The 16,071-nt window shown below is 53.3% G+C and overlaps 6 protein-coding genes and 1 non-coding gene across 7 annotated transcripts; 5 read left to right on the plus strand and 2 right to left on the minus strand.

Moving 5' to 3' along the window:
• The first annotated feature begins 59 nt into the window (after window positions 1-59).
• On the plus strand, window positions 60-2,647 carry HD553DRAFT_146203 (uncharacterized protein). The gene is made up of 7 exons (XM_046176706.1): window positions 60-254; window positions 320-860; window positions 930-1,692; window positions 1,773-1,837; window positions 1,924-1,928; window positions 2,008-2,239; window positions 2,313-2,647. Exons 1-7 carry the CDS (start codon window positions 175-177, stop codon window positions 2,418-2,420), a joined length of 1,794 nt encoding a protein of 597 aa, XP_046032813.1. The 5' UTR covers window positions 60-174; the 3' UTR covers window positions 2,421-2,647.
• Window positions 2,648-3,790: 1,143 nt separating this feature from the next.
• HD553DRAFT_353067 (uncharacterized protein) lies at window positions 3,791-6,112 on the plus strand (the record flags this gene model as incomplete). The annotated part of the gene is made up of 5 exons (XM_046183740.1): window positions 3,791-4,129; window positions 4,287-4,786; window positions 4,858-5,013; window positions 5,094-5,975; window positions 6,064-6,112. Exons 1-5 carry the CDS (start codon window positions 3,959-3,961, stop codon window positions 6,110-6,112), a joined length of 1,758 nt encoding a protein of 585 aa, XP_046032814.1. The 5' UTR covers window positions 3,791-3,958.
• Window positions 6,113-6,492: 380 nt separating this feature from the next.
• HD553DRAFT_330064 (ribosomal protein S9/S16-domain-containing protein) lies at window positions 6,493-7,581 on the plus strand (the record flags this gene model as incomplete). Its single annotated transcript, XM_046181957.1, has 2 exons — window positions 6,493-7,491; window positions 7,561-7,581. The coding sequence occupies 2 exons, from the start codon at window positions 6,493-6,495 to the stop codon at window positions 7,579-7,581; spliced, it is 1,020 nt and encodes a 339-aa protein (XP_046032815.1).
• Window positions 7,582-8,360: 779 nt separating this feature from the next.
• Window positions 8,361-9,266, minus strand: HD553DRAFT_277991 (uncharacterized protein; the record flags this gene model as incomplete). Its single annotated transcript, XM_046178021.1, has 2 exons — window positions 8,361-8,938; window positions 8,978-9,266. 2 exons carry the CDS (start codon window positions 9,264-9,266, stop codon window positions 8,361-8,363), a joined length of 867 nt encoding a protein of 288 aa, XP_046032816.1.
• A 214-nt stretch (window positions 9,267-9,480) lies between these two features.
• On the plus strand, window positions 9,481-9,565 carry HD553DRAFT_t106. The gene has a single exon. It is a non-coding gene; the product is annotated as a tRNA-His (tRNA).
• A 1,610-nt stretch (window positions 9,566-11,175) lies between these two features.
• On the minus strand, window positions 11,176-12,584 carry HD553DRAFT_353069 (uncharacterized protein; the record flags this gene model as incomplete). The annotated part of the gene is made up of 6 exons (XM_046183741.1): window positions 12,336-12,584; window positions 12,165-12,237; window positions 11,933-12,033; window positions 11,720-11,786; window positions 11,538-11,583; window positions 11,176-11,325 (listed from the first exon to the last, which is right to left on the minus strand). The coding sequence occupies exons 1-6, from the start codon at window positions 12,442-12,444 to the stop codon at window positions 11,176-11,178; spliced, it is 546 nt and encodes a 181-aa protein (XP_046032817.1). The 5' UTR covers window positions 12,445-12,584.
• A 578-nt stretch (window positions 12,585-13,162) lies between these two features.
• Window positions 13,163-15,463, plus strand: HD553DRAFT_326917 (uncharacterized protein; the record flags this gene model as incomplete). Its single annotated transcript, XM_046181749.1, has 5 exons — window positions 13,163-13,929; window positions 14,023-14,155; window positions 14,187-14,297; window positions 14,434-14,463; window positions 14,726-15,463. The coding sequence occupies 5 exons, from the start codon at window positions 13,163-13,165 to the stop codon at window positions 15,461-15,463; spliced, it is 1,779 nt and encodes a 592-aa protein (XP_046032818.1).
• Between the last annotated feature and the right edge of the window lie 608 nt (window positions 15,464-16,071).

The following is a 16,071-nucleotide window of genomic DNA, read 5'->3' on the forward strand; positions in this document are numbered from 1 at the left end:
CATCACTTCGTAAACAGAAGCTTCCTCATCCTCACCTCCTGGTATCGGTAACATGGCATACGATACCGTCCTTTCGTCCTGGTTGGTATCGATCGAAACCACTTGCTCTAGATCAACCAGCTAGTCACTTCTACCTTCGAGTCGCACCAGATCAGCTCGAAGCGCGAAGCAAAGATGGACTCGATCATCGAGATATCCGACGGAGAGGATTCACCGTTCGCAGGACCGAGCCGTCTAGGGTATCAGACCTTTCTGTGGGTCATCTAGTCTGGCGGCATATCTTCTCATGATCTGCTTACCTACTGAAATCTTGTGATAGTGATGATGACGAAGTCGTAGTCTTGCCCTCTTCAGATGGTCTCGATGACCTACCCGATCTCCGTACCCTCACTGCCAACCGGTCCATCTTGCCAAAGACGTACCAACCCGTCTTGTCCGGAGGTCCGATCGCGACGCAATCGAGTGATATCGATCAGTTCACTTCACCTATCCAGCCGCCAATCAAAGCCAAGCGTAAAGCTGCGGATGTAGCTATGCCCGCTCGGAATCGACAACGTTCGACCGTGACTACCAACAGATCTTCCAGCTCGTTATCCCCCGTCCCGGAACCTGAAATCGAACCTGAGCGGGCTTACAACCCTCCATCGAGCCCCATTCCTTTGCGGAAGAACCTTGTCAAGAAACGTACTAGGCCGGTAGAAAAGGATCTAGGCCTCGAGACGGACGACCCGGTTGTCAAGAAGAGCCGGACGAAGGACAAGGAACAGGAAAAGGTCGACAAGGCTGCGGCGAAAGCGAGGCTGCAAGCGGAGAAGCAGGCGGAAAAGGTCAACAAGAAGCGGTCGACGGAGGTCAACAAGGTCGGTTTGCGCTCCTGTCCCCTGCCTGATCGACGCTGCGTGCTGACGAATTACATCGTCCCTCTCCAGCTGCGAACATCCAAATCCGAGACTCTCCGCGAGATCAAGATGTACCTGTCGCACGATCTTACCATCGCTCCTTCTCCCGTAGCGGTGGTCCTGCCCGCGCTGCGGGACAAGTTCCGGGAGTACTTTTCCGAGATCGAGCCGTTGGAGGAAGGAGGGTTTCCAGGGCTGATCAAGTTTAAACGGATCGTACGAGCCAATTGGGACGAGGGACGAGGGATCTGGATACCCGTCGATCAGGAAAAGGAAGGGTGGGTCGAGGAGGGGTTGGTCATTGTGTTTATTAAAGCGGACGAGCTGGTCGAGAAGATACGGTTGCACCTGGATATCAAGGCAGGCAAGAGTCAACCGGGCGATGTACCGCACGAGACGACCCTCGAAGGCTGGATCGAGCAATTGAAAGACGATCTGAAAGTCACCTGTAAACCGTCTAGGTTGACGACCGAAGTGCCACCGGGCCAGAAACCGCCAACGTATCCTAGGGACAGGGAAGGACTTCCCGGCATCATGCTCGTCATTCACGGGATGAAGGCTTATCACTCCAAGACGAGATCCGCCGCTCAGAGAGAGTTTGCGGCGAGGACCAAGGCGGCTCTGGCGGAGATTGAAGGGAATGGAAACGCTCCGGCAGCGGACACGGGGGATAAGGGCAAGAAAAAGGCGACGTCGGGCAAGGGGAAGAATCAGGTGCCTAGGCTGGAAAAGGAGGATATCGAGAGAGAATTGGTGGCCATCCACCTGAGACACGGCTGGTTACAGGTGCAAGGTGAGTCTGGTGGAGTGCGAGCAACGCTGTAGTGCGGGCGCTGAATCGTGTATTCGTGTCTCACTTTGGTTGTGTCATAGTCGACACGCCTGCAGAGATCTCGGAGTGGTTGTACAACATGTCGGCTGATCTTGCTATTCGACCGGTGAGCGCATGATGAGCCGCACTATCTCTCTCACACGAAGCTCATCCGACGAACCACTACGTGCATCCTGATGTACCCGTCGATAGTACAAGTAAATCTCTTCTTAGCCTACCATTTCATTTCCCCTTGCTCCCTGCTGAACGCTAACATCGACCCTATTCCACGCTCAGACTCATCTCGAAATCCCACACCCTCCCGCTCGGCCGGGAAAATAACCTCAAGGCGAGCTCGAAACAACACGCTCTCGAACTCATGCTTCAAGAGATACCCGGGGTAACGCCTAGCGGGTCTGTGGGGATCGCTGAAGAATGGAAGTCTTTCCGCAGGTTGATGGAGGGGTTCGAGAAAAAGGCGAGGGAGGAAGGGGTTGGGAGTGCGAGGATCTTGTTGGAGGGGTGCAAGGTGGGTCCTAACCGTCGCCTTTCCGCACTAACAGGACGTTTGGCTGATACATTTCTATGGCATGAATCGACAGGTCCGACACTTGAAGACGGGCGTGCAGAACGAGAGAAACGTCGGGCGGGCCGTCTCGACGCATATCCACAACGCGTTGCGGGAGAGCGACCCGACGTTTCCCGTCTGACACCAGCGGAGCAGCGAGGACGTCCCGTTGTCGTCTCTGCTACATGAGCGGACATCTTGTTCCCGTGTACTTCTTGATGTCTACTGGACATGGACATGGCGTCTCATCCCCCATGTCCGACTCGACAGCGGCTGCCAAGCTTGAAACATGCCCCGTCTGCTTCCGGCTATTTTGTGTTTTCGTCCGAAGCGTCCGATGATTAATTACCCCGCAGCCCCCTGGACGGTTACCCCGCACTGTCGCTTTCGTCTGGAGCGAAAACCATGGTTCACGATCCGTGCGACGTGGGATCTACGTCCGGACGCAACCACCAGCGACACCCTCGGGAGACTGCGAGACCATGTCCTGAAATCGAAGGGGATTGAGAGTTACGCTGCTCGTCGACGGTCGTACCACTGTTAAAAATCGGCACAGCCTCGATCACATTCCTCTGACCTTCCTTTCCGTGTCGTCTTAGCGCGCGAGGCGGACCGCTCGATTGCTCGGCGTTCCCGACGCCTGCCCCTGATGCTGTTGCTCCCCTCCACTCGCCTTGGCAGGGGTTTGATTGATTGCGATCTCGATATCTTTCTCTCCCTCTCGCCCTTCGATCCAAGTTGTAATGACACCGGGCTTTGGCGTGGTTCTGATTACGTGCGAGAGGCAAGGGAGCTGTAGATACGTAGATATCCGATCGACCCACGAACAACAAATATGCCTTTGACATTCCAAGTCGTCGCCACTTTGCGAAGTAGAGGGGGTCCTTTCGATCACCTCAGCATACACACCGCATCATCTCGCTCGCTCGTCAGCCCGAGGGAGCAAGACCCACCCTGCACCCTGAGATAGTTGAATCTTCCATTTCAAGACGTCATCGCGCCCCCGAAAAGAAGCGAGAGCCACAGAGAGAGAGAGGACGAGAGTGATCCACCCTGGAATCGCACCGTATCCGTCTCATCTTCGTTATCATCGCCGCATCATCACAATCTCTTCCCACCTTCACCCCCGCCCCCCTCCTTGCTCCTTGACGTTTCAAGGGTGTTGAACTCGATCAATCGATCAACCTGTCGCTCGGTTGGTCGTCGTAGTTGACCCTCGAAACAAACCCCGGTCTACGAATAACCACATCGACAGGAAGGAGTACACCAAAAAGCAAAAGCGGCCGGTCTCCAACAGCAAGGAGCGGGAACGTTATAGCGACCATAGCAGATCTGTTGCCGTATCTGCCGCCCTAGAGTTCCTTTGTCAAATCATCGCACGAGAAAAAAGGGGACGTCACATCGGTTTCGACCCCCAACCCACCAACTCGCAAGTCGATAGCTGTAGCTAGGACCCTGTCCTGCCCTTGAGAGCAGGAGGACTTTGAATCCAGGAGCAGGAATAGGATAGAACTTGGCACAGAGGGATCTCTTCAAAGATATCGACGGACTTGGAGTCGGATAGTAGATACACGACCTTCAGTACAATAGGACCTTCACTCGACTTTGACCTGGGCAATCTCAATCAAAACATCGATCACAAGGCAGAATCAAAACGAACAGACACATCCATCTACCATTATGCCGCTCTCGACAACCCCAACTGTGCTTCGGCTCATCACGTTGCTGGCGCTGACTTCTACGGTCAGGGGGATCAGATTCAACATCTCCACGCCGATGCAATGTGAGCCATTGGAGGTCACTTGGGAGGAGAAACAGGGAGATGGGGATATGAGATTGTTAATCATGCCCGTGAGTCTTGGGGTCTGGGGCAATCGATATGTCGACAATCCTGTTCGCAGGGTGGTAGACATCGGGAAACGTTGCATTTCGCAGGGATGATGGAAGCTTTTTTCGTATGCTGATGCGTAATAAATCCTCTTGCGATCTGTCGGGACATCATGCACAGGCAGCGGAATTCTCCCCTCAATCCATTATTCTTAACATTACCATCCCCTCCTCCGCCTCATCCCCCTACACGATCCCCACCTTTTCCGAGCCACAAGGACTCGAATTCGTCGCTTCCCTCATCGACAGCGGCGGGTACGGCAGCACTGGCGTGACCGAAATCCTCACCGTCGGATCCCCGTCTTCCTCTGGGTCGGCCTCTTGTCTCTCCACAGCGCCCAACCCGGATTTCTTCTTTTACACCGACCCTCAAGCGCCCACTACCGTACCGCAATGTGGGAACGTTCAAGTGACCTGGCAGAATTCATATACGCTGCCCGCTAGTATCGTAGGACTGATTCCCGGTGGAGAGATTTGGACGGTACATGAGATCACTGGGCCTGATCAGGGTGGCGGACAGGGCGCGGCGGGAAGTGGGTATGGGTGGCAGGTGAATGTGAGGGAGGGGACGAGGTTTTTGATGTACATGCCGAATAACGGACCGGTGGGAAGTGGAGGAAGGTGAGCCGCGATCGGGCGGTTCAGGCTCATCTCGGTGATACGTTTGCTGATGTCGTTGTTGAGGCGAGCAGCACCCCGTTATTCACGGTCGGAGCTGGCGGATCAGGATGTATCTCGGACAGCTCGCCATCTTCGATCGCCCCAAGTGCACCGGCGTCGACAATCTCGGGGGTCGGTGGAGGTGGCGGTCGACCGGGTGGTGGATCGGGTTCGGCAGGCGACAACAGGTGGGCCGGATTGTAACGTCGTTATTGTGGCGATTGAGGATCCGCTAATCAAGAACGGCATTTCACTTTGCGTCCTCTAGCTCTGGATCTGGTTCGGGATCAAACACAGGAGCCATCGTTGGCGGCGCCGTCGGTGGAGTCGCCTTTGTCGTTCTCGCCCTGATCGTCCTCTTCGTCTTCCTTCGACGTCGAGCTCGTCAAGTCAAGGACCCTCAACATCCTCGTACCAAGTTGATGGGGTCATATGGAACTTCACACGGAAGCTCTGGTGGTGGAACAGGATCTGGGGCGGTCGTCGGAGGTGCGGCGTTGATGGAGGATCGAAGGAGGAGTAGCGTAGTAGACCTTCTGGCCGGGGAGAAACCTCGTAACGGGTCTCATTCGGCTGCGAACGGGATGGCTACCGCTGGAGCGATCGAGAGGCAGGATTCAGATGAGACGACATACGAGCCTTCTCCCTACTTTTCCTCTGGAGCCAACACGGCCAGTCCCGGAGCGGTTCGGTCGAGCTTCCCTAGGACGAGCGACGAGATTACGAGTGCCAATACGATCGGGCAGAACCGATATAGCCGAGAGAGCGGCATGTTGGCGCCCATCGACTTTGGGACGGGCGCAGGGCTAGGTATGGCAGGTATGACAGCCGGGTCGGATAGGCAGAGGAGGGCGAGCGAGACGACGTATCAACCGGGTTCCGAGGCGGACGCTACGTTGAGCCATTCGGGAGCGACCGTCTCTCCACGAGGAAACCCCGAGATGACGCATGCTGGAGGAGAACCTGGAGTTGGAGGAACTCCGAACGTGGGGTCGACGGGTCGAAGCAACTCGACGAGAAAGAGACGGCCTTTGACGGCTCAGAACGGGGATGACGCTCCCGTACCACCTCCGACTAGGTTTGTCTTGCATCAAGACGCTGGGGTGGTCGATAGCGCCGAGGCGATCCGGCCGGACGATCAAGGGTTGGTGTGAGTACCGGTTCTCGGACGTGTGCGGTCGTGCTGTGCAACGAGTCCATTCGCTGATCCCGACTTGACTTGCATCTGGTTTTGGCAGTGAGATGCCGCCCAGATACGACCAGTTGCGTTCAGGACCTCCCCAGTAATCAATTCGATCCGTTTCATCTCAATACACGGTTTCCTGTTCTGTGCACCACTTGACTCATCGTCGAACGCCTTGGCCTGCCGGTATAGCCCGATTCTAATAAGCTCCAAGCGACTCATAATCTATCCAGCCTTTCTGGCGTGTAATCCTTGTATCGGAACTGTACCGTGTCGGACTGTTTGTGTTAGGGATATCATCAACTACGATACGAGATTCAATAGTGGCGAATCGCGCCATGTAGAAGCGCACTTGACGCGCGCTTGATGTTCCTTCAGGACCTCCAAGGACATTCATGTTCAAGGGTTGGTGTCATGTTGATCATCATCTTGCAGTCGGAGCCTCAGTACAACCAGATAGAATTTTGACGTCAATATCTCGACGATGGAGTCCGTCGCCCGACCATCATTACGCCAGGCGTGCAGCGTGCTCAAGCAGAGCAAGCGATCATACGCTACGCCGAACGCATACGTCCCTCACCAAGCCAACTCTCGTATCCAACCTCTTCCCGCTCGACCAAAACCCGTCCTCTCTACCTTTTTCACCGGAAAACCCCTTTACGCCAATGCTGTCGTCCAGCTAGAAACTGCGGTCAAGGAGAACGAGGAAGCACTCAGGAGGAAGCACATCTGGCCTCTTCCCCCGAGACTGCGGTTAGAGGCCGAGACGGGGGGGTGGGACAAGAACGATTGGAAGTTGATGGAGACCAAGTTTGCGACGTCGCTGGACCGAGCACAGTTCAAACGGGTGACAGGGTTGTTGAAGGATTTGGCTCTGTTGAGACGAGTCGCTCAGCGATCAGGTCAGAGCGAGGTTGTGCTCAACGTCAACTCGATCATCGAGCAATACAAGCAACCTCGAGAGGCCAGACAAAAGTCCACGAAGGACAAGAAGAGCCCGATTGACGAGTTCGGGAGGACGACGACGATGGGGAGGAGAAAGGAGAGTTCGGCCAAGGTCTGGTTGATCAAGACCAAGACGCCCGAGGACTTTTCTTCCAGGATTCAGACCGCCCTCGAGATCCATGCGAGAAAGGTCGCCGAGCCCGAATCGACGGAGGAGCCTGACTACCCTGCTTTACCCACTACCGAGGTCCTCGTCAACCATCTCCCCATCCATCAACACTTCCCCCGGCCATCTGATAGGGAGCTCGTTCTCCGTCCACTTCGCCTGACGGGGACACTAGGGTACTTCAACATCTTTGCCCTGGCTTCCGGAGGCGGGACGACGGGACAGGCAGGGGCGACCGCGTTGGCGATCTCGAGAGGGATCATCACCTTCTTGCCCGAGATGGCGGATATCTTGCGACGGGACGGGTTGTTGACCCGGGATCCCAGGATGGTCGAGAGGAAGAAGACTGGGTTGGCAAAGGCCAGGAAGAGGGTGAGTCTCGATTTCCCGGCATATTGTGGTTCTCTCGATCCGAACTGAATATCATCGAATTGATTGCAGTACACATGGGTCAAGCGATAAGGCCAACCGGGACAAACTTTCTCTTCCACCACGTTTGATCCACTCGTCTTTTATCCTTTGTACATTACACGCACATAAGATGTACCGCATTGCACCATTATACGACGATGTCACGACGCCAGACGACTATGCTTCACAAATACCGCAGTCAACGTCCATACGAGCTATACAAGCGATGCAAGGGCCGATTTTCAGGAGAAATTTCGAACTTCAGCATCAATCGCAGACCCGCTAGACTCGGGGCAGAGGGAAACAAGGCAACCCGCTTGGCTTTCCAGCAGCAGCATATCCTGCTCAAGCTGAGAGGCTCTACCGACTAGGCAACATCCCTTTCTCTGATTCGGGGCTCGGACTTCGGTGACCGTGCTACTCTGCTCTACATGCACTGCTTGGGCGATCTTGGTAACTGCTGACGCGAGCGGGTCTGGTCAGGGGATAATCTGAACTACAACATCGCTACAGATCACGAAGGAAGGAATAAGGACGATAAAGCACCCATATCGACCTGGCATGCAATTTTTCTGCTGATGGGAGCGAATCATCTCTTAGGGATCTTCAACGTTCTGGTTCAAACGAATGAGCTCGTCCACTACGGCCTTCCTTACTACTAGGACTTCAACTCTCATCCCTACCTTGACTGCAGCTGCAAAGCCTGCGACTTCGACTGAATCCAGCTATTCTTGGATTCGAATCTCTCCCTGTCCTTACAATCCATCTGTAACATTCCTCAATGTCTATTCAAGCCGTCTCTTGCGACCATGTGGCTTGAGATGGATAGTCTACGGCTCGAGGAGTACATCGGTGCGTACCAGTATGTACGAATAGTTCACCTCTTTCGGCCTGAATACCGGCGTCTTCGCTGTCACGCCGCCTCCCGGTAGTCCTGAATCTACCGCTCGCTCGGGTTGTGCCTCGACCTCGATCTCTTCCTTATGCTCCAGCCTCCAATACCGACTAGCCTCGAGCTCACAGAAGGTCGAGCCGTCATGCCCACTCTGGGTTCGGGAAGAGGTACCTGGGTGCAAGAAGCCGAACCGGTCGGAAGAATAGCTGATACATATCCATCTTCCACCAGACCTAGTCAAGCGCGCCAGGTTGAGAGCAAGAACCTCCAGTGGATGGAGTATTATGGAAAGCGTCGACCGAGAAGGAATGGAGGCACCATGACCGGGAAGAGGAAGGTCCGGGCCGCAAGAGATGGCATCGCTGGTGGATTTATCGACAATGAGGTCGAATGACTCGGACTGGGTTTCAGCGCGGAATGCGGTAATCGATTCATCGGAGAGGAGGTCGAGAACTGTCCAGTTCATCCGACCGGAGACTTCTTCATGTCCTATCTTGGGAGGTCTGGCGTCCACTATCGTAGAACTTGATGCTGAAGGTGTAGGTAGAATACGTTTCTCCTCGATCGCTCGGCCTTGCTCGATGACCACCCTGGAGTAGTCCGTGTTCCAGATATTCTCCCTCGTCCCTGCCAGCTCCCCAAGTCTGAAAGACAATTCTGAGCTCCCGCAACCGATATGTAGAATCTTGCACCGTTCTCTCGAACTCGACCGGATAGAAGCGACGACGAGCGAGTCGAGCGCATTGGCGGAGACTAGCCAGTCGAAAGGGGTCGAGGTTGTTGAGAAACGGTTATCCCAGTATGCGAGGTCTGAAAAGGCAGGGGGTTTGGTAGGTGGCATATTCGGGTCCTCCGTTGAATTAAGTTGCGGGGGCCAGAATGAAGGGAAAGCCGAGCGAGTTTTGCAGCGAGTTGTATAGATTTGCATAGGCAGCTGTCCAAATCGCGTGTAGGTTGATATTGCACTTCCGATATGGTCTTCAAGTACTTCCGGCATGCGCGCCAGTTGCAATACTTCATTATGATTAAGATTAAATGACCACCCGAGCATCAATGTGGCACTAGTATAGTGGTTAGTACTTCTCGTTGTGGCGTTTCGACGAAACCGAGAGGACCCAGATTCGATTTCTGGGTGCCACATCCTTTTTGGCCGATTTGCGCTTCCTTTTTTTGTTCAGATCGACTGCGTTTCAGCATAAGCGCGATCACAGTCCTCATTGGCGTCGATACAGCTTGAAAGCTCGCAGTTGGGTAATCAGCAGCAGGAAAATATTTGTATTATCCTTCTCACGCGCCAGCCGCCGAGCGAATCCGCGACAATGAAAGCGAATTGTCGCAATCCCGACTTCGATGGATATTCCAGAAGAGCTGGCGCAAGATGCGCGGGCTTGCTCTGCTCTCGTGAGTCCCGTCAAGGCCGTATTCTCCTGCCACCGCTGTCATTGCCAGCTACGATCTCGGGAAAAGGACGAGTAGCGCTTACCAGTGATACCTATGGCCATTAGGCGTATCAAATCGCCTTCTTGGGCGACAGGGGATATCATTGTAGTACGTCAGTCGTGCTCCTGAGACGAAGTCGTTGAAGAGTTGGCCTTCGATGGCACAGAGAGAGAGGTTAGTCGGAATCATGAGAGGAAAACGTTCCTTGCACTGAATTCACACCACGCCGCCGGTAATCGCGCCATCTGTTTCATCTCAAGCGCCTCGACAGGAGCATTCTTCCTCATTTGTCCCAAAAGCACGGATTGTATACGGAGAGAACAACGAGAGCAAACTGCGCACATTACGGGCACAATTTGACGCCACAAAAAGATGCCTGCGATAATCTTGTCCGCTTTCCACGTTACCGTACTTACTTGTTGGAAACCAGAAAAACGTCACTTCAAGTTCGCTGCTACAGTACTGTGAAGAGGAGGCAGACCGAAAGGATAGGTCCTTCGCTTTGTCAATTTGCTTGGTTTACGGATATATCGCCCTCGATGACCCTTCTGCTTGTGAACGTGTGCTGTGCATTACAAAACGGTTATATAAGCTGAAGTCCTAAATAAAGAGCTTTCAATGACCTCACGAAGTCGTCCGATATATGGCATTGGCTGGGCTTCCTTGGCTACCCATCATCCTGATTACACCAAATCGATGGGATATCACGACCACTCGCACCGAAATGCTTGCGGGCGATCTTTGTCATGATCTCGCTCGAGCGAGCAGATACAAGCTCGATGACATAGTACTTAGGCCAAGCCGAATGACCCACGTTCTTCTCATGCTCTCCTTACTACCTGTCCTGATCGGTGGATCTATAGGCGCGTAAAGCCTACCGCAAACATGACCTTGAGCGGTCCGGCGTGTTCTCAAACACAGCCAAACTATCATGAAAAAGCTTGCCTGGGTCCTGACAGAAGCCATATGATCGGCTCAGTCAGGATGAGAGCCTAGATGCGGCGGACGCTGCTCGCTGTTTTATCTCGAAAGAAGGTGCTTTCCGGGTTCCAGTTCCCCACCAAATCGATCTCGAACATCGCTAGGAGACAGCAGCGGAATGTAGCTGGTTGAACACCGGTTTGCGGGCGCGGAAAGATTAGCTATCCAGCATGAGCCGAGAAATCATGTGGGTCGTCTTTGCCTGAGAGATATACCTTTCGTCTTGCTGACATGCTGAACGTCCCTATGCCGACTTATACCATGTTCAACGACTTCCTGTAAGATCGAGTACAGCTGCATATCGCGAGGCATTGGCCGTCGTCAGGATTCTAGCCTCTTAGGTACAGGTACGCCTGATACGCTTTTAACCTAATTCGTGTTCCCTGTTGCATCTTGGCCTTTTCAAGCCCGACCATGGCGTTCAAGCATGATCCCGAGTGTTCTCGTTCCAGATTGTATGGGACTGCATCGGAGCCGACCTGTTTGCGATCGCCCAGGTGAGCAACCAGCCCCAAAGAAGGGTCGCCTGCGGTTTCGAGTCCAGCGAGTCCAGCATGTCGGGAATAACGAGAAAGTGGAGGATAGCACGGTCATGCAGTTGGGAGAAAGGACGTTGATTGTTAAGCTTTCGACCCGGAAGAGCGGAATGAAAGCCGGTCGAGATATCAGGTTCAGACATCATGATACTTACAGCGATCCACGTCAACCAGGTAAACGCCGCTGCAGCTCTCCCCAGGCTGTTCCCATAAGGCCAGGAAATCCGACAGCAGTATATCAGCTTCATCTTATGCGATTCCTGGGGGACCGCATCGAGAGGCAAGCGGAGTCCCCAGCCAAAAAGCAAGAAAGTGGTATGGCTGCAGGGGGACGTACTCGCAATTTGCGAAGCCGTCTCCGCAATCGGTCTGATCCAGGTCGTCCGATAGTGTTCCTGCCGCACCTGTCGTACGAGAGAAGAGAGGAGTATGTCAGTTTCCGCTCGGGATAAAGGGAGATATCCATGACGTGACCTCAAGCCTTCTGTCCAGCTCGAGCAATCTGAAGTATTGGTCGAGGTTACAGACATAGCATTCCGGGCGTACTCACTAACAACCACGATCCAGAGCAAACCCAAAACTAGCAGCTCAACCCATACCGATTTGATGGCAGATCCTGGACGTCCGATGTTCGTGAAGGAGAATACGAGGCTGCGAGACGGCGAGGCATTCACAGGGACAAGCAAGACGAGAGGAAACAGTAGAGATCAGCAGATGTTTATCAGACGAATCTTGGAAGAGCCTTCAAATTCTGTGCGGCCTCGAGCTCAATCGGAACTCACAACGCTAACGCGGCGAGGAATATCAGAAGGTTTGCAGCTACCTCGAGACCCTCTGCCGTTCGATGAATATAGTCTGCGATACGGATGGACTCAGCCTTACGGTTGGGGAGGCCTCTCTCACGTAAACCGAGCTGACAGTAGGATAGGAATCCTGAACCAAGATGGACTCACAGTTCTTGTTGACGAAACCTGCCGAGATCGTCCATCCAAGCAAGGAGAAGAGGATGATCAGACCGAGCAAGGCCAGGTGGACCTGGTGATACATCTGAGCGGAAGGCATATCTCGTCGATTCGTTCAGGGTTTCCCAAGTATGGAATCAGGATCTACTTCTGTATCAGATGCGGTGTCGATGTCGTTTCCGATGCCAAGGTTGTTTGTTGTAGACAAAGGTCGATGCTCGCAGCTCGCTCCTTCGGGAATCACCGAAATAGTCCCGACGATGTCATTACGTCATTCATCAGCTTCCGGTCAAAGGGGGTTGTGGTACGTTTCAGATCTCAAGCTGAGTGCGTATTTGAGTCTGGTCACCCCGCCGTTGCCTATCGGACTGACAACGAACTGTCAACGAGAACAGAACGAAGCGATAACAGGTCGGCACGGAGGGAAAACATGGCGATCCGAGTCTCTTTCTTTTTCTCTTAACATGTTGCATTGAACATATGGACTACCGCCTTGCTTCTTGTGTCGAGTCGTGAGGATACGCTTTCTCACGCGGTATGCTCGTCAAGACCCTTTCCTTTCTCTCTTGTATCGTATGCATTGGTCACATGATCAATGGTGACGTGTTTCCCATGAAGCATATCTCCTTTGTCGCGGAGCCCCTATAAATGCGATAGCTCTGCTCGCAAGAAGCTGGAACGGATACTATAATGGTTGAGCAGGATGGGGGATCTTCTTCCATGACCTTGCCCTTTCAGATACCCTATCTGCACAAACTCACGTACCATCCACCAATCGCCTCCAGAAGTTTCATAACCCCTTACTGAACGCAACACACATGGAGTTGTTCCGCAAAGTCGACGGCTATGAAGCTAAAAAAATTAGCAACAGAGGCGAGCTCTACATGTTCCGAGTAGTCTACGACTTTTCCAAACCCAAACGCAGATCGCCCGCGATTTTCAAAGACACCGGGACCATGGAAGATCTGATGGGTGGCGAAGGCCCTATCACTAGGCTCTGGGAACTTTATGACAAAACGATGGAATCTCTCAAGCAAGAAGGTCCGTTGACGCTTCAGGAGAGGATTGACGGGCTGGAAAAGGCCTTGCGATCACAGACAGAAGAGACCCTGTCTTTTGCCTCGAAGTACAAATCATTCTGGGCAACCGATAGACTCAGTCTAGGTTGGAACAAGTACAAAATGGAGATCCACTTCTGTCTGGGTCGGTCTATCAGAAGAAAATCCGACGAGGACCCACTCTTCCGTATGGAACTGATCATCAATGCTCCTTATCATGATCGGCTCGAGCCTCCCATCGAGCAGACAGAGGAGACGAAGTACGATGACAAGACTGGCTCGTCGATCATCAAGGAGGAGCCAACTACACCGCCTGTGACTCTGCCCGATGGTAGCTCGCTGCACGGAACCCTCAAGAGGAGGCGTTTCGAAGCCAATTCCATTGACACAGAGGATCCAGAGTCGAAGAAACCGATGTTATCGACATCGATCTCTTCGTCAACTTCCTCTGATCTTGCAGCTCCTCCCAGTCTTACCGACGCTGCCAACAGTTTGAATCTCTCCCTCAAATTCAAATCGCCCTCCCCGTGAATGTGTACTAGTTATATTGTTGGTAATACATCTGGATCACGCGTGTCGATCCGCTTTGTACCATGACTCGTTTGTGGTCAGACTTGTAGAATATCGCGGCCAGTGCGCTGGTATGGAATAGAGATCGACTCGTCTCTATCGTTTCCCGAAACCAGCTCGATGCGCTCATCAGCTTCGGCTGATTTCAGCGATCGGGGGCTACAACCCATCACTCTCGAGAGGGTGAGAGTATTTGCCTGCTGAATATGAGCAGGAAGACTCAACGATACCCAAGCCTATTCACCAAGATATAGACGAACAAATGGCGCGTCGCTATCATGCAGCTGGTCAGGAGATCCGCAACTCCATCGAAGATAGGCGCGCGGTGCAGTGGTTTGGCAAGCCGGCCTTCTCGATCATCTGCCCATCTGCTCACATGATGCCGTGCTCATACCGTCTTACATGGTCGTACGAAATACTGGAAATCTACATAAAAGGGCGTTCTTTCTCGCTCTCTGCAGATTCTGCCCGGCCGTGGCATGACCAATCTTGTGAGGTTCTGCTTGAAACAGCCATCCTTTGTCTTGTACCCCTAACTCGCCCCCACAGCTACCACGCCATCGCATGCTTCAGTAGCGACTACATATACTCGGCGAGGGAGAAAAGTCGACTCATTACCTTTCCGCTTGTGAGAAGCATTCTACTTGCGTCTCAAATCAACCCAAGTCGACTACAACCTTGCCACCCGGTCAAACAACAAATATAAATCAAAATCCACCACTGACAAGATGCCCACCGAACACAGTAACGTAGACACACGGCCCCTCGACGAAGAGGCGGATTTCGAGATGTTCCAGAAGGACGCAGAGACTCCCGATGGGCTTCTCGTCAACAGAAGCGTCCTTCCTAAATTACGCCATGGCGCCGAATGGCAAATTCGTCCAGCCCATCTTGGGTGGGGAGGATGAGATCCTCAAACAACTCAGCGGCTTCTATCACCAAGTGAAAGAAGCTGTGAAAAGTGAAAAGGAACTCTTGCCCATTGTTTTCGATGCTAACGAGAAGCGCAAGTCTCTGTTGGCGTCGAACGTGTACGGCAACGGCCAGAGGGTGAGGGAATTCTTTGACTTGGAGCACGGCTTGTTTGCGGGAGTGTATCTCGTACAATTGAAAAGGGAAGTCAAGATGGCCAGGGGAAAAGCGATTGTCGGGCTCCTTATCATGACAGGGGTCTGGACGATCAGACTACCGTACCCCACCGTATACGCTGGCGGGAATGAAAGCGCTGAAGCTCAATCATCGGATGGAGAGTCCGATCTTTCCGATCGATACTCTCATTATACCGCTGGGAGTGGAGAGATACCAAGCGAGAATCGCAGTATTGGAAGGCCATCTCTCAAGAGGCAGCTCACCGACCCTGCACGCGGTGCAGACGAGAAACGTCTGCGTCGCGAGTCCACCTCATCCGTTGATAGCGACTTGAATCGCCCCGGTACAGAGACCTCGAACCTCGAGTCCGTCGGGTCAACCGCCTCGATTGGCAATTCCTGATCTTTTCCTCCTGCACCTCTTGCTGCGTCGTAGGGTGTTGAACCAGTTGTACCTATATCGTTAGCTTTCAATCTCAAATAGCGTGTGAATTCTGTACGCCAGAATATAGGGTCACAATCAACCCTATATACGAACTAGCAGCGCTACACCCGCCCCAAGTTCATAGTAAAGGCAGGTGAAGAACATCCTTCACGATCACTTCACGATTTCTACGACTCCCAGAACGATGTTTCTTCTGGGATCCAGGACGACCGACTGATAGGCTGCCCGATCGAGGTCACTTAGGTTGCATCATGTAGCCTCCCTTAGAGACTGCGCGCTATTGGCCCAGTCACCTTATGCCGCAGCCTGCGGGTTCGCTCCAACAGGGAACCATGATGTGAAGTTTCAACTCGAACAAAGGGAAAGTGGCGTTCCCACGTTGCCGGGCGCCATCGCTTGCGCGATTGATTGTCGAGTGGATCATGGAACAAGTGAAAAAGAAAAAGGACTTTCTCTGCCACGCGACTTCTAGGCAGCTCGCGCGCGCGCGGGAGGGTCTGTGTTTCGAGTTTCAGCTTGACCCCTTGTCGCCATCGTTTTGTTGTCCGTCGTCCCTCTCGCCGTGC

Source organism: Filobasidium floriforme (assembly GCF_021052385.1).
Source record: "Filobasidium floriforme strain CBS 6241 chromosome Unknown HD553scaffold_28, whole genome shotgun sequence".
In the NCBI taxonomy this organism is placed as follows: domain Eukaryota; kingdom Fungi; phylum Basidiomycota; class Tremellomycetes; order Filobasidiales; family Filobasidiaceae; genus Filobasidium; species Filobasidium floriforme.

Coding starts and splice junctions, on each gene's coding strand:
- HD553DRAFT_146203 (XM_046176706.1), top strand. CDS start 175: ATGGACTCGATCATCGAGATATCCGACGGAGAGGATTCACCGTTCGCA. Junction 861..929: donor GGTCGACGGAGGTCAACAAG/GTCGGTTTGCGC, acceptor GTCCCTCTCCAG/CTGCGAACATCCAAATCCGA. Junction 1,693..1,772: donor CGGCTGGTTACAGGTGCAAG/GTGAGTCTGGTG, acceptor GTTGTGTCATAG/TCGACACGCCTGCAGAGATC.